At 60.8% G+C, this 26602-nt stretch overlaps 1 protein-coding gene across 2 annotated transcripts; it reads right to left on the bottom strand.

Annotated features, from left to right (window-relative positions):
- Positions 1-403: 403 nt before the first annotated feature.
- C3 (complement C3) lies at positions 404-25758 on the bottom strand. 2 transcript variants are annotated; one of them, XM_034072043.1, is made up of 40 exons: positions 25643-25758; positions 23769-23961; positions 22560-22719; positions 21822-21892; positions 21654-21748; positions 21488-21570; positions 21309-21399; positions 20413-20515; positions 20204-20324; positions 19580-19695; positions 19252-19398; positions 18455-18667; positions 17204-17398; positions 16191-16352; positions 15178-15307; positions 14726-14797; positions 13204-13404; positions 12453-12612; positions 12201-12286; positions 10954-11093; positions 10656-10868; positions 10087-10153; positions 9746-9832; positions 9468-9671; positions 9242-9317; positions 9011-9170; positions 8822-8917; positions 8595-8745; positions 7820-7983; positions 6965-7123; positions 5930-6080; positions 5800-5851; positions 5583-5670; positions 5362-5451; positions 4565-4670; positions 3887-3976; positions 2866-2952; positions 1899-1982; positions 1220-1355; positions 404-629 (listed from the first exon to the last, which is right to left on the bottom strand). In XM_034072043.1, exons 1-40 carry the CDS (start codon positions 25753-25755, stop codon positions 488-490), a joined length of 5055 nt encoding a protein of 1684 aa, XP_033927934.1. In that variant the 5' UTR covers positions 25756-25758; the 3' UTR covers positions 404-487. The 2 variants fall into 2 exon arrangements, with proteins under 2 accessions (XP_033927934.1, XP_033927935.1); XM_034072044.1 differs by having other exon boundaries at positions 12453-12564.
- Positions 25759-26602: the final 844 nt, after the last annotated feature.

The following is a 26602-nucleotide window of genomic DNA, read 5'->3' as shown; positions in this document are numbered from 1 at the left end:
CAGACCCCCCAATTGACCCAGAGATCCCCAATAGAGTCCTGACCCCCCCCCCCAAAACTGCCCCAGGCCACCCCAGTTTGCCCCTGACACCCCCAGGTTTGCCCCTTTCACCCAATTCCAGCCCTCAACTTGGGGGGGGGGGGGGGCCCATCCTGCCCTCCCCTGCCTCAATCCCCCCCCCCCCATCATCACCCCCAGGCACAACCCCATAGGAGCCACTGGAGAACCCCCAGCAGCCTTCAGGCCTGCGCCTCCCAGGGGCTGTGCACCAAGTGTGGGCTCACCTATGGGGTCCCCATCACTCCTATGGGGTCCCCATCACCCCCATGGAGTCCCCACACTCCTCTTGCCCCCTACAAACCCCCCATGACCCCCTAAGTCCTCACCACCCGCTCATCCCCCCCCCGGTGTCCCCATGACCCAACACAGCCCCAGGCCCGTTTCTAACCCCAACCCAAGGGGGGGGGGGGGCAGCACCCATGGGTGCTCACGAGGGGCACCCAAACATGGTCATGGCCTCAGCAAACTCCACCATGTCCTGGCACAGGGGCTGCAGGTCGGGCTCCTGGCACGAGGGCTCCGAGGGCCAGGCCTCCATCCACATGTCCTTGCCGATGAGGTAGGAGAAGCTGGAGGCAAGGGGGCATGGAGGAGGTGAGGGGGGGCACTGGGGTGCACAGCCCTGGGGGGGGCACTGGGGAACACTTGGGTGCTGGTGGCACCGCGGCTGTGGACCATGTCCCCCATGTGTCACCATAACCACGTGTCTCCATATGCTCTCCATACGTCTCAATGTCCCCCATGTGTCACCATAACCACGTATCTCCATATGGTCTCCATACGTCTCCATGTCCCCCATGTGTCACCATAACCACGTGTCTCCATATGGTCTCCATACGTCTCCATGTCCCCCATGTGTCACCATAACCACGTGTCTCCATATGGTCTCCATACGTCTCCATGTCCCCCATGTGTCACCATAACCACGTGTCTCCATATGCTCTCCATACATCTCCATGTCCCCCATGTGTCACCATAACCACGTGTCTCCATATGGTCTCCATACGTCTCCATGTCCCCCATGTGTCACCATAACCACGTGTCTCCATATGGTCTCCATACATCTCCATGTCCCCCATGTGTCACCATGTCTCCATGTCCCCCAACCTCCCCCTGTCCCCCACCTCCCTCGATGTCCCCAGGACCCCCCCATCCGTACCGGTTGCCGGTGACCCACATGTCGGTGCCCAGCCCCCAGAGCAGGTAGTCCTGCCCCAGCTGGAGCTTCAGAGCATCGCGGCACTGCCGGTGGCTCACGAAGGTCCGGTTGCTCCTCGCTGGGTCCTCGTCGGTGCCTGGCCCCATAGGACACAGGGTGCAGGTCACCTCGGGCACCCCCTTTGGTGGGGCCCACTATGGGGACCCTCAATCCCCATTGGTGGCATCACCAGCCATGGGTGACACCAGATCCCTCCAGTGCCATTGGGTGACACCAACCCAACTGGGTGTCCCCAGTGCCGTTGGGTGACACCAACCCAACTGGGTGTCCCCAGTGCCATTGGGTGACACCAACCCAACTGGGTGTCCCCAGTGCCGTTGGGTGACACCAACCCAACTGGGTGTCCCCAGTGCCATTGGGTGACACCAACCCAACTGGGTGTCCCCAGTGCCATTGGGTGACACTAACCCAACTGGGTGTCTCTTCCCAACGGGTGTCCCTAATGCCATTGGGTGACACCAACCCAACTGGGTGTCCCCAGTGCCGTTGGGTGACACCAACCCAACTGGGTGTCCCCAGTGCCATTGGGTGACACTAACCCAACTCACGTCCCCAGCCCCAGGTGACCCCCCCATGTCCCTCAGGGTGGCCTTGTCCCCCCACCCTGGGGTGCTCGTACCCATCTTGATGACGGAGAGGATGTTCATGATGTAGTTGTCATGGGACGGCGTCTCCTCCATTGCCACCAGCTTCGCCTTGTACACTGGGGATGGACACCACCGTGTCCCCCCCAGCCTCAGGTGGTCCCAGGGTGGCCCCACTGCCCTTGGGGGTACTCACATCCCCACCTCTCCACCCTCTACATCCCAGCCTCTCCTTGTCCCTTCATGTCCCCTCCTGTCTGTCCATGCTCCTGGTGTTCTTCAATGGTCCTTCAAGGCCCCATCCACATCTGTGTACCCCCGTGTGCCTCTGTGACCCATGTCCCCATGTCCCCATATCCCCCATATCCTCCATGTCCCCATGTCCCCATATCCCCCATGTCCCCATGTCCCCATGTCCCCATGTCCCCACATCCCCATGTCCCCATGTCCCCATGTCCCCATGTCCCCACGTCCCCATGTCCCCATGTCCCCACATCCCCACGTCCCCATGTCCCCATATCCCCATGTCCCCATGTCCCCATGTCCCCACGTCCCCACGTCCCCATGTCCCCATGTCCCCACATCCCCACGTCCCCATGTCCCCATATCCCCATATCCCCATGTCCCCATGTCCCCATGTCCCCACGTCCCCATGTCCCCATGTCCCCATGTCCCCATATCCTCCATGTCCCCATGTCCCCATATCCCCCATATCCTCCATGTCCCCATGTCCCCATATCCCCCATGTCCCCATGTCCCCATGTCCCCATGTCCCCCATATCCTCCATGTCCCCATGTCCCCATATCCCCCATGTCCCCATATCCCCCATATCCTCCATGTCCCCCATATCCGCATATCCCCCATGTCCCCATATCCCCCATAAACCCCATGTCCCCACGTCCCCATGTCCCCATGTCCCCATGTCCCCATGTCCCCATGTCCCCATGTCCCCACATCCCCACGTCCCCACATCCCCACGTCCCCATGTCCCCATGTCCCACCATAGTCCACTCCCGGCTCGCAGGCACGCTCAATGCGTTGGTTGACTGTCAAGGGGACATCATCCTCCTTCCTCTTGAAGCAGTTCTCTGCAGGGACATGGGGACAGGGCCATGCTGAGCTCTGGTGTGACAGTGACAGGAGCCGGCATGGCAGGGCCATGGCTCCATCGCAGCCATCACACAGCCCAGCTGGTCAATGACGTGTCCCATCACAACCATGACATCCCATCCACAGGGATGTATCCCATCACAACCATGACATCCCATCCACAGTGATGTATCCCATCACAACCATGACATCCCACCATCCACAGTGATGTATCCCATCACAACCATGACATCCCACCATCCACAGGGATGTATCCCATCACAACCATGACATCCCATCATCCACAGGGATGTATCCCATCACAACCACGACATCCCATCCACAGTGATGTATCCCATCACAACCATGACATCCCATCCACAGTGATGTATCCCATCACAACCATGACATCCCATCCACAGTGATGTATCCCATCACAACCATGACATCCCATCCACAGTGATGTATCCCATCACAACCATGACATCCCATCCACAGTGATGTATCCCATCACAACCATGACATCCCATCCACAGTGATGTATCCCATCACAACCATGACATCCCATCCACAGTGATGTATCCCATCACAACCATGACATCCCATCCACAGTGATGTATCCCATCACAACCATGACATCCCATCCACAGTGATGTATCCCATCACAACCATGACATCCCACCATCCACAGGGATGTATCCCATCACAACCATGACATCCCATCCACAGTGATGTATCCCATCACAACCATGACATCCCATCCACAGTGATGTATCCCATCACAACCATGACATCCCATCCACAGTGATGTATCCCATCACAACCATGACATCCCCCCCTCCACAATGACATGTCCCACACCCCTCTCCTGGCCATGGCACCCCCCAGCAGGGCCAGGCTGGTGCCCGGCGCTGTCCCCATGCCCCCCGGCACCTTCGGCACAGCGGCACACGTCCTTGTAGCAGATCTTGCTCAGCTTCCCCCCTTCCTTGTCCGGGTGGTAGAACCGGGTGCAGCGGTCGTCTGCTGGGACATGGGGCACCCAATGGGAGCCATGGGGCAGAGCAGGGACATGGGGAGGGTCAGCAATGGGATGTGGGGGGATGAAGGGACAAGAGGGACCCAAGGGTGGGATGAAGGGACAAGAGGGACCCAAGGGTGGGACAAGAGGGACCCAAGGGTGGGATGAAGGGACAAGAGGGACCCAAGGGTGGGATGAAGAGACAAGAGGGACCCAAGGGTGGGATGAAGGGACAAGAGGGACCCAAGGGTGGGACAAGAGGGACCCAAGGGTGGGATGAAGGGACAAGAAGGGACCCAAGGGTGGGATGAAGGGACAAGAGGGACCCAAGGGTGGGACAAGAGGGACCCAAGGGTGGGATGAAGGGACAAGAGAGACCCAAGGGTGGGATGAAGGGACAAGAGGGACCCAAGGGTGGGATGAAGGGACAAGAGGGACCCAAGGGTGGGATGAAGGGACAAGAGGGACCCAAGGGTGGGATGAAGGGACAAGAGGGACCCAAGGGTGGGATGAAGGGACAAGAGGGACCCAAGGGTGGGATGAAGGGACAAGAGGGACCCAAGGGTGGCCCTGGGGCACTCGGCACCCACCGATCTTGTAGTAGCTGTAGACGGTGACGGCCGCAGGCTGGATCAGGCCCACCTTGAACTGCTGGTGGGCCTTGAAGGAGAAGCACTCCTCGGCCTTGTGTGAGATCTGGGGGCATGGGGGGCGCTCAGCACCCCTGCCCCAGCATTGGGACCTTCCTGGCCTTGTCCCCCCCACCTCAGACCCTTTCCTGCCCCACCTCTGGTCCCAGCCTCCATCCATGCCCCCAGACCCACCTGCATCCCCATCCCTGTCCCATCACATCCCCCTCTGTCCCATCACATCCCCATCGCTGTCCCATCACATCCCCATCCCTGTCCCATCACATCCCCATCGCTGTCCCATCACATCCCCCTCTGTCCCATCACATCCCCATCGCTGTCCCATCACATCCCCCTCTGTCCCATCACATCCCCATCGCTGTCCCATCACATCCCCATCCCTGTCCCATCACATCCCCATCGCTGTCCCATCACATCCCCCTCTGTCCCATCACATCCCCATCGCTGTCCCATCACATCCCCCTCTGTCCCATCACATCCCCATCGCTGTCCCATCACATCCCCATCCCTGTCCCATCACATCCCCATCGCTGTCCCATCACATCCCCATCCCTGTCCCATCACATCCCCATCCCTCTCCCATCACATCCCCATCCCTGTCCCATCACATCCCCCTCTGTCCCATCACATCCCCATCCCTGTCCCATCACATCCTTATCCCTCTCCCATCACATCCTTATCCCCATCCCATCACACCGTTATCCCTATCCCATCCTGTCCCCATCCCCATGTCCCACCTTGTCCAGGTAGATGACAACGTTGCTGCGGTCCGACTGCGCTTGGTCGATCTCAAACTTGGAGATGTACCTGTCTACCCCATCTGTGAGCTGGGGACAGGGCCAGGACACATGGGGACATCCATCAGGATACAGGGATGGAGGAACACAGTGGGACACAGTGGGACACAAAGGTGCAAGGTCCTGGGTCCCCCTCATGTGTCCCCATGGACCACACTCACCCTCTTCAGGTCCTGGACATCAGGAAAGAAGCCTGTGAGCATGGAGACGTCAAGGATGGACATGGTGGCATCCACGTTGTCCAGGTACCTATGGGGACACCCGCCTTGTCCTTCCATCCTTCATGGTCCTATTCCCAAGGATCCCTATGGGGGTATCCCGACCATCCCCATTCCCATCCCAATCTCCACCATCCCCAATGTCCCCACACGCTCCTACCTGGTGCAGATGGTGATCTTGATGGAGCGGATGGCACCGTCCCGTTCCTTGCCTGCCATGGGGACAATGAGGGGACACTGAAGGGGCACACACGGAGCGAGGGCACAGGGGGGACATGTGTGGGGCTCACCCATCTTCACATCCTCCACTTGCACCCGCAGGTCAAAGCTGTCACACTTGTTGTCCTTCTCGGGGACGATGGCGTTGTACACGGTCACCACGGTCATGGTCCCCTTGCCAGTGCCCTCGGCCCGCACCGTGAAGTCCTCATTGTACTTGGTCTATGGGGAGGGGGGACATTGAGATGGGGCAGGGACATGGGGAGGGACATGGAGGGATGGGACATCCCAGGACATGGAGGGATGGGACATCCCAGGACATGGAGGGAAGGGACATCCCAGGACATGGAGGGATGGGACATCCCAGGACATGGAGGGATGGACATCCCAGGACATAGAGGGATGGGACATCCCAGGACATGGAGGGATGAGACATCCCAGGACATGGAGGGATGGGACATCCCAGGACATAGAGGGATGGGACATCCCAGGACATGGAGGGATGGGACATCCCAGGACATGGGGAGGACATCAGTGTTGTGTGATGGGATGGAGGGATGGACATCCCAGGACATGGAGGGATGGGACATCCCAGGATCGCGCCACCAGCGCGTTGCGGTTCTCGATGCGGTAGGTGATGGGTTAGGGGTTAGGGTTAGGGGTTAGGGATCCCGGTACCTCCGCGGCTCGCGCCACCAGCGCGTTGCGGTTCTCAATGCGGTAGGTGATGGGTTAGGGTTAGGGGTTAGGGGTTAGGGGTTAGGGATCCCGGTACCTCCGCGGATCGCGCCACCAGCGCGTTGCGGTTCTCAATGCGGTAGGTGATGGGTTAGGGTTAGGGGTTAGGGTTAGGGGTTAGGGGTTAGGGATCCCGGTACCTCCACGGCTCGCGCCACCAGCGCGTTGCGGTTCTCGATGCGGTAGGTGATGGGTTAGGGTTAGGGTTAGGGGTTAGGGTTAGGGTTAGGGTTAGGGTTAGGGTTAGGGGTTAGGGATCCCGGTACCTCCGCGGCTCGCACCACCAGCGCATTGCGGTTCTCAATGCGGTAGGTGATGGGTTAGGGTTAGGGTTAGGGTTAGGGGTTAGGGGTTAGGGATCCCGGTACCTCCGCGGCTCGCGCCACCAGCGCGTTGCGGTTCTCGATGCGGTAGGTGATGGCGTTGGCGCGCCGCGGCAGCAGCACCGACACGTCCAGGTCCAGGTTCAGCTCCCGCGGAGATGCCACCTGGTACTGGGCCAGGGCTTGGAACACCAGCATGGTGGCCTGCAGGACACCGGCGTCACCAGCGCTCGGGGACGTCCCCATCGCGGCCCTGAGCTCGGGGGGACCCCCAAGCCCTTGGAGGTGCTGTGGGGCAGAGGGGTCCTCCAGGACAGGATGGGACCATGAGGGTCCACAGGGGATGGAGGTGGCCCCAGGGAATGGGCTTGAGGGGTGTTCCCTAAGGATATGGGGGATCCCAAGGGCCATAAGGTGACCCCCAAGCCCTAAGAGGTCCCCAATGCCTTTAGAATCCCATAGGACTAGGGGTGTTCCCTAAGGATATGGGAGATCCCAAGGGCCATAAGGTGACCCCCAAGCCCTAAGAGGTCCCCAATGCCTTTAGAATCCCATAGGACCAGGGGTGTTCCCTAAGGATATGGGGGATCCCAAGGGCCATAAGGTGACCCCCAAGCCCTAAGAGGTCCCCAATGCCTTTAGAATCCCATAGGACCAGGGGTGTTCCCTAAGGATATGGGGGATCCCAAGGGCCATAAGGTGACCCCCAAGCCCTGTGTCACCCCCCAGTGCCTTTAGAATCCCATAGCACCAGATGTGTCCCCTATGACACATTCCAAGTCCCTGGAATCCCCGTGGCCATTGGCGACCGCTCAGCACCCAACCCTCTCTCCTTGCCCACATCCCATGGCCACAGGTGCCAGCACAGCACCCATGGGTGCTGGGGGGTCCGTAGCCCACCTGGGTGGATCCGTAGCCACCACCAAAGTAGTTCTGCTTCGCCAGCCACCGCGCGACCGGCCCCGTCAGCTCCGGCTTCTCCATGCGGAGCAGGGCCAGCAGCGCATAGGAGGTGCCCTCGATGTTGTAGGTGAAGGCGTTGCGCTCCTCCCAGCGGCTGTTCTCTGAGGGGACACCGCAGCCTCAGCACCGGCGCAGGATGGGCTCTCCCCACGCCATGGAAGGGGATGGATGAGAGCTTAAAGCTCAGCCAGGTCCCATCAGCTTCCACTAGGGCAGGATGCTCCAAGCCCTGTGTCCAACCTGGCCTTGAATGGGGATGGAGCATCCAAACCTTCTCCATCCAACCCATCCCAGTGTCCCAGCACCCCCATAGTGAAGAATTCCTTCATCTCCACCCTGACCTTCCCCTGTTCCCATTGGGATCCATCACCCCTTGTGGGTGCTGAGGACCCCAGAGCTGGAGCAGCACCGAGGGGGGCTCAGCAAGCAGAGCAGAGGGGCAGGATCCTCCTCAGGCTGCTCCATCCCATCCATGCCTCCCTTGGGATGCTCCCGACCTTGCCCTTGGTCCCATTGATGTCCCGGAGCTCCGCAGGTCCCTATGGATCCCATCCCTCCCCTCCATCTTGGATCCCTGCGGATCCCATCCCATCCCATCCCCTCCACCACAACCGAGCCCAGCACCGACCCCTCCATCTCCTCCTGGCCACGGAGCCATGGATCCCAGCTCCCTGCTGACCCACACTTCCCACCCCATCCCATTGGACATCACCTTTGGAGAACCTCATGAGAACCTTCTCGCTCCTGAGCTTCCCCGTCAAGGCCAAGGCATAGGAGCTCAGAGCCACCGTGTATGGCCGGGACAGGGACTGGTACCTCCGCGCCAGGTACTCGGCAGCTTTGGTGATGCCGCCGTCCAGGCTCTGGGGGGACAGGGGGGACGTTGGGATCCTCGGGGGGCTCCTGTGCCCCTCTCCATCCCCACAGGGGCTCACTCACATTGACGTGGTCCTTGCAGACGTCTCGAGCCTCCTCCAGCGCGATGAGGACGAAGGCTGTGAGCGACACCTCGGGCTCAGCGCCCTGGTACCCTCCCTGTGCCGGGGATGGAGGATGACCTCAGCGCCGCGCTCCGGACACCCAATGCTCATCCCCATCACCCATCGGGTCCCTGCATCCCTCCCATACCACCATCTCCTTATGGATGACAGGAGCATCCTCTTGGAAGATCCCATCTGGCTTCTGCCTGTTGAGGATGAGCCACTTGACCGCCCCACAAACCACCTCGGGCTCGATGTCTACCAACTTGGTGGCCATGGCGAAGACTTTGGCCACGTACGCGGTCAGCCTGGGGACAGGAGGACCTCAGTGCCACGTCCAACCCTGGTACCCGGACCCATGGTGCCCCCAGGACCTCACCAAGTGCTCGATGGACGGTTCTTGAAGGCCGCATAGGAACCATCGGGCTTCCGGAACGCGAGCTGTTGGGTGTAACCTGGGGAGCAGGTGATGCTTGGGCACCCCAAGGAGATCCCATTCCCAGAGCCCATCCAACAGAGATCCCCAACCTGGCTGCACCCAAAGCTCCTTCATCCCCTTGGGTGATGGGGACATTTGGTACCCCAAGAGTGGGGGATGCTCTTACCCTTCTTGATCAAGTTGATGGCGTCGGCGCGGCGGTCGACCCCGAGGCTCTCCCATTGCAAGGTGCTGTCCAGGTAATGGGTGGCAATGACAGTGGGGGTCATCCCGATCATGTTCTGCTCCCCACAGCCCGAGGGTGTCACAATGAGGTGCTTCAGCTTCTCCCCATCCAGGGCTTTCTCCACCAGGATGGACACGGGGTTGCCTGCACAAGGGGAGATGGGAAGCAGGGGGGTCCCAAGCCCTGCGCCCCATACGTGCCCCTTCCCTTGGGCTCACCTTGGATGCTGACTTTGGTTTCCGACTCGGTGTTGGGGACGATGTCGGAGAGGTTGGCGGCCTTCACCCTCTCCTCCTGCACCCCATCTGTGGGGCAGGGTGGACATGGGGCACCCCAAGTCCTGTCCCCTCCCCACACCATGAGGTTGAGCCAGCCCTGCCCCACATCTGCACCAGGATGTCCCTTGGCCCCATAGACCCGTAGTAGGACCCCCCTCATCCCCCAAGATGTCCCAGCCCCACAGTGGGACTTCTTTTGCCCCATAGATGCCCCAGACCTTTCAGTCAATGCAACATCCCTGTGGGGCTGAGCCATCCCCAAGACCAGACGGGGCACTCACTGACTCCCTTCTTCTTCGGGTCCAACTCAATTATCTTCACTGTCTTCTCCACCCTCATCCCTTCGGGCTGTAGAGGTGAGAGTCCAGTGCTAAAGGCTGAGGTTGGTGCCCCTTTCCCATCTCCAGGAGATCCCAATGCTAGAGGTTGGGTTTGGGTCTCCCTTTCCCATCCCCAGGAGATCCCAATGCTCAAGGTTGGGTCTGGGTCTCCCTTTCCCATCCCCAGGAGATCCCAATGCTCAAGGTTGGGTTTGGGTCTCCCTTTCCCATCCCCAGGAGATTCCAATGCTAGAGGTTGGGTTTGGGTCTCCCTTTCCCATCCCCAGGAGATCCCAATGCTCAAGGTTGGGTTCGGGTCTCCCTTTCCCATCCCCAGGAGATCCCAATGCTCAAGGTTGGGTTGGCTTTGAGTCCTTCCCAACCCCTCCATGTTGCCCCAATAGGAACCAGCGCCTTTATCTCATGCTCCAGCCTAGAAGATCCCCCTTGAGCATCCTTGGTGGGCAGCATCCTTCATCCCTGGGTACCACCCAATGCAGACCCCAGGCTCTGTCCTGGGCATCACTCACCACCACTTTGAGCTTCTTCTTGACCCCATCAGCCACGAAGCGACCCTGCACAGCCGCCTTCACCTCCACCTCCTGCAGCCCCAGCTCCAGGGGCACGATGACGAAGGGCACAGCCCACGAGGACTGTGGCTCCAGGCTCAGCACCTGCTGGTACCGCTGCTTGCTGCTGGAGGCGCTGCACAGCGCTGGGTTGTGCATCAGCTCCACACGCACCTATGGGCACAGGGATGGTGATCAGTGGGGCTGAGGGGACCACGGGCACCCCACAGCCCCCGTGGCTGGGCTCTCCTGTCCCTACCGTGATCTTGTGGGTCCAGTAGTTGTAGAGGATGGCGCGGATCTCCACCTGCTCGTTCCTCACCACCGAGTAGGGCAGGCGCAGGTCCATGAAGAACTCCTTCATCACTGTGATCTCATAGGGGTCGGCCACGCACAGCCCTAGGGGGTGAACGCAGTGGGTCGGGCTGGTGGGGACCCCAGGGGCATCGCCAAGGGTTAGGAGGTCCCTCAAGTCCCATTGAGTCCTCCCAGTGCCCACGGAGTCCTCCCAAGGCTTAGGAGATCCCTCAGGTCCCATTGAGTCCTCCAAGGCTTAGGAGATCCCTCAAGTCCCATTGAGTCCTCCCAAGGCTTAGGAGATCCCTCAAGTCCTATTGAGTCCTCTCAATGCTTAGGAGATCCCTCAAGTCCTATTGAGTCCTCCCAAGGCTTAGGAGATCCCTCAAGTCCCATTGAGTCCTCTCAATGCTTAGGAGGTCCCTCAAGTCCCATTGAGTCCTCCCAGTGCCCACGGAGTCCTCCAAGGCTTAGGAGATCCCTCAGGTCCCGTTGAGTCCTCCCAAGGCTTAGGAGATCCCTCAGGTCCCGTTGAGTCCTCTCAATGCTTAGGAGATCCCTCAGGTCCCATTGAGTCCTCTCAATGCTTAGGAGATCCCTCAGGTCCCATTGAGTCCTCTCAATGCTTAGGAGATCCCTCAAGTCCCATTGAGTCCTCCAAGGCTTAGGAGATCCCTCAAGTCCCATTGAGTCCTCCCAAGGCTTAGGAGATCCCTCAAGTCCCATTGAGTCCTCCCAAGGCTTAGGAGGTCCCTCAAGTCCCATTGAGTCCTCCCAAGGCTTAGGAGATCCCTCAGGTCCCGTTGAGTCCTCCCAAGGCTTAGGAGATCCCTCAAGTCCCATTGAGTCCTCCCAAGGCTTAGGAGATCCCTCAAGTCCTATTGAGTCCTCCCAAGGCTTAGGAGATCCCTCAGGTCCCATTGAGTCCTCCCAAGGCTTAGGAGATCCCTCAGGTCCCATTGAGTCCTCCAATGCTTAGGAGATCCCTCAGGTCCCATTGAGTCCTCTCAATGCTTAGGAGATCCCTCAAGTCCAGTGGAAAGCCCTCAAGCTTTAATGGATGTCCCCAAGATTTAGGGCACTTCTCCACCCTTCTTAAGGCCTTGGACATCCCTCAGACTCCAAGGAAGCCAACCAGGCTTTAGGGATCGCTTCAAGCCCCAGGAACCATCCCTGCGGATTGGGACATTCCTTTGCTCCATCGCATACCCTTGTTCTTGGAGATGCTGACAGCCAGGACCTCCCAGGTGGTGATGGAGTCCTTGAGGTACACAGGGAGAGTCTTTGTGGAGATCCTGGATGGGATGGGAATGGCCAAAGGGGTCACAATGAAGGAGGGGGAAGGGGCCCAAAGCTGGACCTGGGGTTGGAGATGGACCCTGAGCTGGACCAAGGCAGCACCGTGGGGTCAGGAGCAGGCTCTGGGTTGTGGCCCCACATTGCCATGGGGCCAGCACTCACCCCAGCTCATTGGGGGGCTCGTTCAGCTGCTCCTCCTGCCACAACCAGCTCTCGGGGAACAGGCTGCGGGAGGTGATGTCCTCATCGGCCAGGAAACCATCGTCCACCTCACCTGGGGGGGACACGGGGCCTCTGGACCGTACCTGCAGGACCCCGCGCCCTGGGCAAAGCCGTGTTCACCCCAGCATCAGCCAAGCACCAGCCAGGGGATGGCCAAGCCATGGGGGGCACTGGGCAAGCATCACCCAATGGAGGCACAAGCATCACCCAATGGAGGCACAAGCATCACCCAAGCATCACTTGAGCATCACCCAATGGAGGCACAAGCATCACCCAATGGAGGCACAAGCATCACCCAATGGAGGCACAAGCATCACTTGAGCATCACTTGAGCATCACCCAATGGAGGCACAAGCATCACTTGAGCATCACTTGAGCATCACCCAATGGAGGCACAAGCATCACCCAATGGAGGCACAAGCATCACTTGAGCATCACTTGAGCATCACCCAATGGAGGCACAAGCATCACCCAATGGAGGCACAAGCATCACTTGAGCATCAGTTGAGCATCACCCAATGGAGGCACAAGCATCACCCAAGCATCACTTGAGCATCACCCAAGGGTGGCACAAGCATCAGTTGAGCATCACCCAAGGGTGGCACAAGCATCACCTGAGGTTCACCCAAGCATCCCTGCAGCTTCCCCAACCACCAACCCCCCATGAACCCCCCCATGTCCCATCACTTGCTTCGGGCCAGCTGGAGCTGCAGCAGGCGCTGCTTCTGGCTGCGGATGGTCCTGATGTGGATGCAGCAGTCGAGGAAGGCCTGGACACAGGCGTCCCCATCCTGGATGTAGGTGGAGCGATGCTCGCAGCTGTGCTCCATGGGGTTCTCCTTCATCCCGTCCTCACAGCACTTGCGCAGAGCCTTGTCCTTGTACTCGGCCGCTGCCGGCACCAAGGGACCCGACTGGTACCCGGCCCCAGAGCCCATCACTGGGGCCATGGGGTGTGATGGTGTCCTTTGGGATGTGGGATGCTGGGGGGTCACCAGGGCCATGGGGTGTGATGGTGTCCTTTGGGATGTGGGATGCTGGGGGGTCACCAGGGCCATGGGGTGTGATGGTGTCCTTTGGGATGTGGGATGCTGGGGGGTCATCAGGGCCATGGGTTCTATGGTGTCCTTTGGGATGTGGGATGCTGGGGGGTCACCAGGGCCATGGGGTCTATGGTGTCCTTTGGGATGTGGGATGCTGGGGGGTCACCAGGGCCATGGGGTGTGATGGTGTCCTTTGGGATGTGGGATGCTGGGGGGTCACCAGGGCCATGGGTTCTATGGTGTCCTTTGGGATGTGGGATGCTGGGGGGTCACCAGGGACATGGGGTCTATGGTGTCCTTTGGGATGTGGGATGCTGGGGGGTCACCAGGGCCATGGGGTCTATGGTGTCCTTTGGGATGTGGGATGCTGGGGGGTCACCAGGGCCATGGGTTCTATGGTGTCCTTTGGGATGTGGGATGCTGGGGGGTCACCAGGGCCATGGGGTGTGATGGTGTCCTTTGGGATGTGGGATGCTGGGGGGTCACCAGGGCCATGGGGTCTATGGTGTCCTTTGGGATGTGGGATGCTGGGGGGTCACCAGGGCCATGGGGTGTGATGGTGTCCTTTGGGATGTGGGATGCTGGGGGGTCACCAGGGCCATGGGGTCTATGGTGTCCTTTGGGATGTGGGATGCTGGGGGGTCACCAGGGCCATGGGGTCTATGGTGTCCTTTGGGATGTGGGATGCTGGGGGGTCACCAGGGCCATGGGGTGTGATGGTGTCCTTTGGGATGTGGGATGCTGGGGGGTCACCAGGGCCATGGGGTCTATGGTGTCCTTTGGGATATAGGACACTGGTGTTCACTGGGACATGGAATGTTGTGGTATTTCCAGGGATATTGTGATGTCCTTCAAGGACAAGGGACACTGGTACTGGGATAGGTGCTGTGGGATGGACAAGGGACACTGGTACTGGGATAGGTGCTGTGGGATGGACAAGGGACACTGGTACTGGGATAGGTGCTGTGGGATGGACAAGGGACACTGGTACTGGGATAGGTGCTGTGGGATGGACAAGGGACACTGGTACTGGGATAGGTGCTGTGGGATGGACAAGGGACACTGGTACTGGGATAGGTGCTGTGGGATGGACAAGGGACACTGGTACTGGGATAGGTGCTGTGGGATGGACAAGGGACACTGGTATTGACTGGGTCCGGAGCCACATACCCTTGGTGCCCTTGTACTCAAGGAGCTGCACGGAGCGGCGCTTGCGGAGCGCAGGCTGGGGACAGCTGAGCTCTGGGGACAGAGGGGACAGAGCTCAGGACCCATCCCCAGCACAGAGCAGGACCCATCCCCAGCACAGAGCAGGATGGGTCCATCCCCAGCACAGAGCAGGATGGGTCCATCCCCAGCACAGAGCAGGATGGGTCCATCCCCAGCACAGAGCAGGATGGGTCCATCCCCAGCACAGAGCAGGCCCCATCCCCAGCACAGAGCAGGATGGGTCCATCCACAGCACAGCTCAGGACCCATCCCCAGCACAGAGCAGGATGGGTCCATCCACAGCACAGCTCAGGCCCCACCCCTGGCCCTCCATTGTCACCCCCAAGCTGTTGTCTCCCATCCCCATCCCTTGGCTGCCACCTCCCCATCCTTCCAGCTCTCCCCATCCCTACCTGCTCTCTGCGGTGTCGTGAGCTTCACGTTGGTGACCAGGCTGAGACCAGCATCAGTGAACACCCCCACGTTGTCCCGGCCGCTGCCCGCGGTGCAGCCGATGTCACCCTTCTCCACCGTGTCCCAAACCTGGGGCCACCATGGGAACACTGTGACCACCAAACCCATCGTGGTGGGCATGGCCACACCATGGGGATGGGGATGGACACACCATGGGAATGGGGATGGACACACCATGGGGATGGGGTTGGACACACTATGGGCATGGACACACCATGGGGATGGGCATGGACACACCATGGGGATGGACACACCATGGGGATGGGGATGGACACACCATGGGGATGGGGATGGACACACTATGGGGATGGGGATGGACACACCATGGGGATGGACACACCATGGGGATGGGGATGGACACACCATGGGGATGGACACACCATGGGGATGGGGATGGACACACCATGGGGATGGGGATGGACACACCATGGGGATGGGCATGGACACACCATGGGGATGGGGACGGACACACTATGGGGATGGGGATGGACACACCATGGGGATGGGGATGGACACACCATGGGGATGGGGATGGACACACCATGGGGATGGACACACCATGGGGATGGGGATGGACACACCATGGGGATGGGGATGGACACACCATGGGGATGGGGATGGACACACCATGGGGATGGACACACCATGGGGATGGGGATGGACACACCATGGGGATGGGGATGGACACACTATGGGGATGGGGATGGACACACCATGGGGATGGGGATGGACACACCATGGGGATGGGGATGGACACACCATGGGGATGGACACACCATGGGGATGGGGATGGACACACCATGGGGATGGGGATGGACACACCATGGGGATGGACACACCATGGGGATGGGGATGGACACACCATGGGGATGGACACACCATGGGGATGGGGATGGACACACCATGGGGATGGGGATGGACACACTATGGGGATGGGGACCTGGGCGCCCACCTTGGACTGGGTGAGTTTGTTCTTCTTGCTGAGCACATAGACCCCCTTGTCCACGGCCACCAGCCCCACATGAGCCTTGTGGTCGCCCTCGATGCGGAGCCTCATGGGTGTCCCTGGCTCGTGCACGCGGTTGTCGGCTTCCGTCGCTCCCTTCACCACCAGCTGCAGAGGACGCGGCCGTGGGGAGCCCCAAAACCCCATTGAGGACGTGCCCATGGGGTAACCCCAAGGCAAGGGGGCGGTGGAGGCCTCCGGGGGGGGGGGGGGGGGGGTGGCACCGTGGAAGAGCTGGGGCATCAATGGGGCAACCGAGACCCACCAAGAAGTGCTCACATGGAGCAGCTGAGCCACCCCAGTGACACCCAATCCCCATCATGGAGCACCCAAATCCCATCATGGAGCACCCAAACCCCATCATGGAGCACCCAAATCCCATCATGGAGCACCCAAATCCCATCATGGAGCACCCAATCCCCATCATAGAGCACCCAAACCCCATCATGGAGCACCCAAACCCCATCATGGAGCACCCAAACCCCATCATGGAGCACCCAATCCCCATCATGGAGCACCCAAATCCTATCATGGAGCACCCAATCCCCATCATGGAGCACCCAAATCCCATCATGGAGCACCCAAACCCCATCATGGAGCACCCAAATCCCATCATGGAGCACCCAATCCCCATCATGGAGCACCCAATCCCCATCATGGAGCACCCAAATCCCATCATGGAGCACCCAAATCCCATCATGGAGCACCCAAATCCCATCATGGAGCACCCAATCCCCATCATGGAGCACCCAATCCCCATCATGGAGCACCCAAACCCCATCATGGAGCACCCAAATCCCATCATGGAGCACCCAAACCCCATCATGGAGCACCCAAACCCCATCACAGAGCACCCAAACCCCATCATGGAGCACCCAAACCCCCTCAAGAACCTCCTCAAGGCTCCCCCAAGCCTTGGCTCCATCCAAAGCCTCCCAAGGGCTCCGGGATGCACTCACGGTGCCCATGCAGGTGTCCTTGACATCCACCCAGATGGAGTCGGCCACGATCTCTCCCGGCAGCACATGGTAATAGGCCACGATGCGGAAGGACGGGAGCAGCTCGGCGGTCACCGGCAGGGACATGGTCACCAGGCTCTGGCCGGGCTCGTGCCGCTGCCGCCCCACGTGGACAATGTGGCCCTTGCTCATGATCTGTGGGGCCGAGGGAAGGTTGGGGTGGTGGCAATGGGACACTGGAGTTGGTGACACTGGGACACTGGGGTTGGTGGCACTGGGACACTGGGGTTGGTGACACTGGGACACTGGGGTTGGTGGCACTGGGACACTGGGGTTGGTGGCACTGGGACATGGGGGTTGGTGGCACTGGGACACTGGGGTTGGTGGCACTGGGACACTGGGGTGGTGGCACTGGGACACTGGGGTTGGTGGCACTGGGACACTGGGGTGGTGGCAATGGGACACTGGGGTTGGTGGCACTGGGACACTGGGGTTGGTGGCAATGGGACACTGGGGTTGGTGGCAATGGGACACTGGGGTTGGGGGCTCATGGACACTGAGGTTGAGTTGGTGGCACTAGAAAGCTTGGGTTGGTGGCACCAGGACACCGGTGCTGTTCCGGTGACACCAGGACACCGGCGTTGTGCCAGTGACACCATAACACCGGTGCTGTTCCGGTGACACCAGAACACCGGTGTTGTACCGGTGACACCAGAACACCGGTGTTGTACCGGTGACACCAGAACACCGGTGCTGTACCGGTGACACCATAACACCGGTGCTGTTCCGGTGACACCATAACACCGGTGTTGTACCGGTGACACCAGAACACCGGTGCTGTTCCGGTGACACCATAACACCGGTGTTGTACCGGTGACACCATAACACCGGTGGTGTTCCAGTAACACCAGAACACCGGTGTTGTTCCGGTGACACCATAACACCGGTGCTGTTCCGGTGACACCATAACACCGGTGCTGTTCCGGTGACACCATAACACCGGTGCTGTTCCTGTGACACCATAACACCGGTGCTGTGCCGGTGACACCATAACACCGGTGTTGTACCGGTGACACCATAACACCGGTGTTGTACCGGTGACACCATAACACCGGTGTTGTACCGGTGACACCATAACACCGGTGCTGTGCCGGTGACACCATAACACCGGTGTTGTACCGGTGACACCATAACACCGGTGCTGTGCCGGTGACACCATAACACCGGTGCTGTTCCGGTGTCCGAGCTCACCAGGTATGTGAAGTAGGGCACGGAGTCGCGGACGTTGTTGTTGTTGGTCTTGAGGTGGAAGTTGACAGGCAGGTTGTCCCCAAGCTGCAGCTCTGTGGCCCCCACAGCCAAGTGCAGGAAGTTCCCGGATGCTCCCTGGCTCCGGTAGGCTTCAGCCACCATCTGCTTCCAGGCCTGGCGCGGCTCCGGCAGCTCCGGCTCTGCCGTCCGCACCTGCAGGGATAGTGATGGAGAACCTGGTGTGGATGGGGAGGGATGGGATCCATAGGGACCTGCGGAGCTCCGGGACATCAATGGGACCAAGGGCAAGGTCGGGAGCATCCCAAGGGAGGCATGGATGGGATGGAGCAGCCTGAGGAGGATCCTGCCCCTCTGCTCTGCTTGCTGAGCCCCCCTCGGTGCTGCTCCAGCTCTGGGGTCCTCAGCACCCACAAGGGGTGATGGATCCCAATGGGAACAGGGGAAGGTCAGGGTGGAGATGAAGGAATTCTTCACTATGGGGGTGCTGGGACACTGGGATGGGTTGGATGGAGATGGTTTGGATGCTCCATCCCTGGCAGGGTTCAATCAGACTGACCCTGGCTGCAGCCCATGGACATCCCTGCCGGTCTCCATGACAACAGACATCCCTTGATCCTTCACCCTCAATGTCTTGGTCAACCCCATTGTGTTGGCCACCATCGTCCCCCTGACCCCAGCTCCTTGGTGGCCACACTGGTCCCCTTCCTGTCACCCTTGGTCAATGGTGACCATGGTCCCCTTGGGTATCTCATGACCCCCTCCATCCGAGGGCTCACAGTGATGGGGACGCTGTCCTTGTTGGTCGGCATGTTGAGCACCAGCCTGGCTGTGCCATCGCGTTGTGTGGACACCACTCCCTGGAAACCATCAGCCTTGACGGTGACACGGGCGGCAGGGGACGCGTCCGGGTTGGTGACATAGACCTGCATGGGGACACTGGGACATCACCGGGACGCGGTGACACCGGGATGGGAGGTGGGGATGGGACCTGCTCCCCAAGGCTGTTCACTATGGGGGGGATGTGGGGGGCACGGTCCTGATGGGGGGGACCCTGGTTCCATGGGGTCCTGGACCAATGGCACCGCTGTCCCCAGATGCTGTTACCGTCAGGTCGAAGGGCATCCCTGGCTTGAAGTACTTTGGGGTGCGGGTGAAGTGGATCGTGTATGGGGACGTCACGATGCGGATGCCGCTGCATTGGGCCTCCACCATGTCACTGCCTGCAGGACCATGGGAAGGGGCTGTCCCCATTGTCCCCATCCCCTTTGTCCCCATCCCCACCTCTCCCCATCCCCATTGTCCCCAATCCCAATGGCCCCATCCCCATTGTCCCCATCCCCACCTCTCCCCATCCCCATTGTCCCATCCCCACCTCTCCCCATTCTCATTGTCCCCATCCCCATTGTCCCCAATCCCAATGGCCCCATCCCCATTGTCCCCATCCCCATATCTCCCCATCCTCACCATCCCCATCCTCACCATCCCCATCCCCATTGTCCCCATCCCCATTGTCCCCAATCCCAATGGCCCCATCCCCATTGTCCCCATCCCCATTGTCCCCAATCCCAATGGCCCCATCCCCATTGTCCCCATCCCCACATCTCCCCATCCCCATTGTCCCCATCCCCATTGTCCCCATTGTCCCCATCCCCATTGTCCCCATTGTCCCCATCCCCACATCTCCCCATCCCCATTGTCCCCATCCCATCCCATGTCCCCGCTGCAGACCTGACTCCGTGAGGACGGTGATGGACACATAGAGGGAATGTCCCACCAGCTCCGCAGGGTTGGGGAACCTCTCCCGTAGGGTGGCCATGGACAACGCGGCTTCTCCATCCCCCTCCATCACCTGCAGTGGGGACACGGGCATGGGGATGGGGACCGGGATGGGGACAGAGCCCAGCAGGAGCCGGGAGCAGGGACACTGATGGGGTCACCTGGACCCGGCGCAGGGATTGGGGGATGCTCTTCTTCTCGTCATCCACCATGACACCGAAGAGGACGAAGGCTGAGCCCTGCACACGCTTCCCATAGAGGTACCTATGGACAAGACACTACTGTCATCCTCAATCCCCATCGCATCCACCTCATGGTCCCACATCCCACCCTGTCACCCATTGCCCCTTGTCTTCTTACAGCCATGTCCTCCTCCCATGTCCTCCATCACCATCACCCTGTCCCCATCACCCCATGTCCTCCATCACCATCACCCTGTCCCCATCACCCCATGTCCTCCATCACCATCACCCTGTCCCCATCACCCCATGTCCTCCATCACCATCACCCTGTGTCCCGATCACCCCATGTCCTCCATCACCATCACCCTGTCCCCATCACCCCATGTCCTCCATCACCCTGTTCCCATCACCCCATGTCCTCCATCACCATCACCCTGTCCCCATCACCCCATGTCCTCCATCACCATCACCCCGTCCCCATCACCCCATGTCCTCCATCACCATCACCCCGTCCCCATCACCCCATGTCCTCCATCACCATCACCCTGTCCCCATCACCCCATGTCCTCCATCACCATCACCCCGTCCCCATCACCCCATGTCCTCCATCACCATCACCCTGTGTCCCCATCACCCCATGTCCTCCATCACCATCACCCTGTCCCCATCACCCCATGTCCTCCATCACCATCACCCTGTCCCCATCACCCCATGTCCTCCATCACCCTGTCCCCATCACCCCATGTCCTCCATCACCATCACCTCAAACCTGTCCCCTTTTGCCCACCCTTGGGGACTTTGTCTCCCCACAGTGACCCCATCCCCATGAAGGGCTCTGACCCATAAACTGAGCTGCTTTGGGGTCTCCATCCCACCTGGCTGTGATGGACACTCGGAAGTCCTCCTTCTGGTCAATGTACAGGAACCTCTTCTCCGGCTCCAGCACCACCTCGAAGCTCGGCAGCACTATGGGGAGGGGGGGACACCCAATGGACCAGTGATGCAGGAGATGGGGACCCCCCCATAGGACCCCCCCTATAGGACCCCCCCTTACCATACTCCTTGACCTCAAACTGGCTGCTGAACACCTGCTCCGGAGCATCCTCGAACTTGGCCATGATGGTCCAGGTCCCCAGGCTGCAGGTGGGGGGGGGGACAGGGTTGAGGGGAGCCCCCCATGGCCACGGCTGCCCCCCGGTCCCCTCGGATGTGGCACTGACCTGACCACGTCAGGCAGGTTGTGGTTGAGGGAGAAGATGCCGGTTTTCATGGGCGAGGACACAGGCACTTGCTTGATGATGATGTTGTCGGGGGTCTGGGGGACACGGGGGTGATGGTGTTGGGGTCCCCACAGCCCCATGGCCCCGTCCCCGGTCCCGGTCACCCACCTGCACCTCCACGATCACCGTCTTGGACACCGGCTGCAGGAGGTGGTCCAGGGCAAAGAGGCGGCAGAGCACTGGGAGGGGATGGGGGCACAGGCGGCATCCAGAATGGGGGCATGGACCACAGCAAGGGGCCATGGGGGGGTCCGACAGCCCCAGGTCACACCAGCACCCCATAGACCCCATAGGGGGACCCCAACACCCGTGAGGTGCCATGGAGGGACCCCAACAGCCCCAGGTCACACCAGCACCCCATGGACCCCATGGATGGAACCCAGCACCCCAAGATGTCCCAGCACCCCATGGACCCCATGGATGGAACCCAACACCCCAGGACGTCCCAGCACCCCATGGACCCCATAGAGGGACCCCAACACCCCAGGACGTCCCAGCACCCCATGGACCCCATGGATGGAACCCAACACCCCAAGATGTCCCAGCACCCCATGGACCCCATAGAGGGACCCCAACACCCCAGGACGTCCCAGCACCCCATGGACCCCATAGAGGGACCCCAACACCCCAGGATGTCCCAGCACCCCATGAACCCCATGGATGGAACCCAACACCCCAAGATGTCCCAGCACCCCATGAACCCCATGGATGGAACCCAACACCCCAAGATGTCCCAGCACCCCATGGACCCCATAGAGGGACCCCAACACCCCAGGACGTCCCAGCACCCCAGTGCGCCACAGAGGGACCCCATCAGCGCCATGAGCCGCGGTGCTGGTGACGCACCGGTGGAGCCAGGGGTGTAGATGGGCTTGTCAGTCTGCAGGAAGATGTGTCCGCTCTGCGGTGCCACCAGCAGCACCTTCTCCAGGCTGGCCTGGCCCAAGCGCACACTCACCGACACGAACCTCTTCTCTGCCGACGCCGGTAGCGCCTTGGCTGACACCTGCGGCGACGGCACCATGGGCACAGTGGGCACCGATGGCACTGATGGCACCATGGGCACAGTGGGCACCGATGGCACTGATGGCACCGACGGCACCATGGGCACCGATGGCACTGATGGCACCGATGGCACCGACGGCACCATGGGCACCGATGGCACTGATGGCACCGTGGGCACCATGGGCACAGTGGGCACCGATGGCACTGATGGCACTGTGGGCACTGTGGGCACTGCACCAAGGGCACCGTGGGCACCGCGGCACCAAGGGCACCGTGGGCACCGCGGCACCGAGGGCCACGAATGGGATGGGGAACCAAGGTCTTTGTCAAGACCAAGGTCACCATCAGAGAGCTGGAGGTGGTGTAGGGTAACCGCCACCAAGGACCTCATGGTTCCTGTCCCATAGAACCCAAGAGCCCCATGGTGCCCACCCTGCCCCATAGAACCCCATGGAGATTCCCCACTGTCTCCTATAGGGTTGAGTTGGATCAAGTCATCTATAGGTGACCATCACCAAGGACCTCATGGTTCCTGTCCCATAGAACCCAAGGGCCCCATGGTGCCCACCCTGCCCCATAGAACCCCATGGAGATTCCCCACTGTCTCCTATAGGGTTGAGTTGGATCAAGTCATCTATAGGTGACCATCACCAAGGACCTCATGGTTCCTGTCCCATAGAACCAACCATCCCAAGGGCCCCATGGTGCCCACCCTGCCCCATAGAACCCCATGGAGATTCCCCACTGTCTCCTATAGGGTTGAGTTGGATCAAGTCATCTATAGGTGACCATCACCAAGGACCTCATGGTTCCTGTCCCATAGAACCCAAGGGCCCCATGGTGCCCACCCTGCCCCATAGAACCCCATGGCCATTCCCCACCGTCTCCTATAGGGTTGAGTTGGATCAAGTCATCTATAGGTGACCATCACCAAGGACCTCATGGTTCCTGTCCCATAGAACCCAAGGGCCCCATGGTGCCCACCCTGCCCCATAGAACCCCATGGCCATTCCCCACCGTCTCCATAGGCCCCCATGGCTGCGCACCCACCTTGATGGTGGTGTTTGCCATCATCCCCCCCTGCGGGCTCAGCCCCACACGGCTCTGGTGGAGCACGTGGCGCTTGTGGGGGAAGTCCTGCACCATGACGGTGGCGTCGGCAGCGGCCGAGAGCCCTGGAGCCTCCAGCACCACCAGCTCCTCCGCCTCCAACCGCAGCACCGCCGGCGTCACCAGCGTCACCCTATGGGCAACACCAGAGAGCACTGGGAACCCATAGAGACCTGGGACTCCATAGAGCACAGGGAACCCATAGAGCACAGGGACCCCATAGAGCACTGGGACCTCATGGAGACCTGGGACCCCATAGAGCACAGGGACCCCATAGAGCACTGGGACCTCATGGAGACCTGGGACCTCATGGAGCACAGGGACCCCATAGAGCACTGGGAACCCATAGAGCACAGGGACCCCATGGAGACCTGGGACTCCATAGAGAGCTGGGACCCCATAGAGACCTGGGACTCCATAGAGCACAGGGACCCCATAGAGCACAGGGACCCCATAGAGCACAGGGACCCCATAGAGACCTGGGACTCCATAGAGCACAGGGACCCCATAGAGCACTGGGAACCCATGGAGACCTGGGACTCCATAGAGCACAGGGACCCCATAGAGCACTGGGACCTCATGGAGCACTGGGACCCCATAGAGACCTGGGGACCCCATAGAGCACTGGGGACCCCATAGAGCACTGGGGAACCCATAGAGCACAGGGACCCCATAGAGACCTGGGGACCCCAGAGAGCACAGGGACCCCATAGAGACCTGGGGACCCCAGAGAGCACAGGGACCCCATAGAGACCTGGGACTCCATAGAGCACAGGGACCCCATAGAGCACAGGGACCCCATAGAGCACTTGGAACCCATGGAGACCTGGGACTCCATAGAGCACAGGGACCCCATAGAGCACTGGGAACCCATGGAGACCTGGGACTCCATAGAGACCTGGGACCCCATAGAGCACTGGGACCTCATGGAGACCTGGGACCCCATAGAGCACTGGGGACCCCATAGAGCACTGGGACCCCATAGAGCACAGGGAACCCATAGAGCACAGGGACCCCATAGAGACCTGGGAACCCACAGAGCCCCGGGGACCCCACAGAACCCAGGGATCCCATAGAGCCCAGGGACCCAATAGAGCCCTGGGGACCCAATGGCACCCCAGGGATCCCCAATCTGGACCCATAGCACCTGGAGCTCCCCAGTCCATCCCCATAGAGCCTTGGGGACCCTACAGAACCCAGGGACCCCCAAACCTGCCCCCATAGCACCCAGGGGACCTGAGCACACGGAGGATCCTGGGGGTGTCCTATGGGGTGGGGGTGGGCCCATAACTCAGTCCCCAGTCTGCCCCATAGAACTAAAGTAACCCCAAACCCCCCCCCATTGCCACCCCATTGCACCCTCATTGCACCCCATGACACCCTATTGCCCCCCAGCACCCACCCTGGAAAGGGGCTCCCATCTATGGGGGGGGACCTGGTCAAGGGGGCCCCAGGAGGTTGGGGGTCCCTGGATGGGGGGGTCCCAATGAGGGTGGGGGTCCCAGTTCTGGGGTCAATGGGGATATCGGGTGGGGGGGGGTCCCATGAGCATTTGGGGGGACCCTGGGGTTGTCCCATGGGGGGGTCCCAGAAGAGGGGTTCCAATGGGGGGGTCCATGGGGAGGGTCCCATTGAAGGGCCCATAAGAGGGGTTTCAAGGGGGTTCCATAGGGGGGGTCCCATAGCAGGGGTCCATGGGGAGGGTCCCATTGGGGGTCCCATAAGAGGGGTTCCAAGGGGGGGTCCATGGGGGGTTCCCCTGGGGGTGCCCCATAGGTTCCTATTGGGGGGGGGGTCCCATTCCCATCACTCACATCTGGGCCTGGCCCGAGGCCACGCTCAGCAGCAGCAGCAGCAGCAGCCCCATAGTGCCCCCCATGGCTGCGGGGGGGCGGTGCTGGGGGGGCCCCTTTATAGCAGCACCCATGGGTTAATGGGTAACAGCACCCATGGGGGGGGGGGTATGGGTGCAACCGGACACACACACGGACACAAGGGGGGGGGGGGGGGATGTGCCCCCCCCAATCCCAAATGGATCAGCCAAGGGGGGGTTGGGAGCGACCAATGGGGGTGAATGGGGGGGGGGGGGGGGGGTGGGGCTTCCCGAGTGCTTCCTCATTTCGGGGAAGGAGCTGGCGAGGGGCCATGGGTTGCGACATGGGGGGAGGGGCAATGGGGGGGATGGGGCAGCGGGGGGGGGGGGGGGGGAATGGGGGGAATGGGGTAAGGGGGTAATGGGGTAAATGAAGGGGAAGGGAAGTAATGGGGAGCAGTGGGGGGCAATGGGGGTAATGGGGGAGAATGGGGGTAATGAGGGCAATGGGGGGTAATAGAGGTAATGCGGGCAATGGTAGTCAATAAGGTTAATGGGGTAATGGGGAGCAATGGGGGCAATGGGGCAATGGGGGGAAGGAAACGAGTATTTGGGGTCCTCCCTGCACCAGGACCCTGGGGGTCCCCCAACAAGACCCCCAAGAGGCCTCCGGTGCCTCCATCCCTCATGGACCCAGATGCTGGTCCCATGGCTCCCAATGGGGGGGCCCTTCCCACCCCCCCCTGCCCCCCATGGGCACCCCATGGGCTGTGGTCCCCAGCCCCCCCCAGCAGGAAGGAGCCAGCATCCGGGTTCCCATTGGCCCCCGCGGGGCGCAGGCGCAGGACCCACAGCTTCCGCAGGGCCCCACAGCTCTGCCCCACAGACCCCATAGGGACAAGGACGGCTCCGGGAGGTGGGAAGGAACCAACGGGGGGGTTGGAGGGGGAGGATCCCCCCC

The sequence above is a fragment of the Melopsittacus undulatus genome, chromosome 23 (assembly GCF_012275295.1).
Source record: "Melopsittacus undulatus isolate bMelUnd1 chromosome 23, bMelUnd1.mat.Z, whole genome shotgun sequence".
NCBI classification, from domain to species: Eukaryota; Metazoa; Chordata; class Aves; order Psittaciformes; family Psittaculidae; genus Melopsittacus; species Melopsittacus undulatus.
This window is presented reverse-complemented; position numbering and strand designations above follow the sequence as displayed.

Coding starts and splice junctions, on each gene's coding strand:
- C3 (XM_034072043.1), bottom strand. CDS start 25,755: ATGGGTGCTGCTATAAAGGGGCCCCCCCAGCACCGCCCCCCCGCAGCC. Junction 18,668..19,251: donor AGGACAGCGTCCCCATCACT/GTGAGCCCTCGG, acceptor CTATCCCTGCAG/GTGCGGACGGCAGAGCCGGA. Junction 7,124..7,819: donor GTGGCTACGGATCCACCCAG/GTGGGCTACGGA, acceptor GGTGTCCTGCAG/GCCACCATGCTGGTGTTCCA.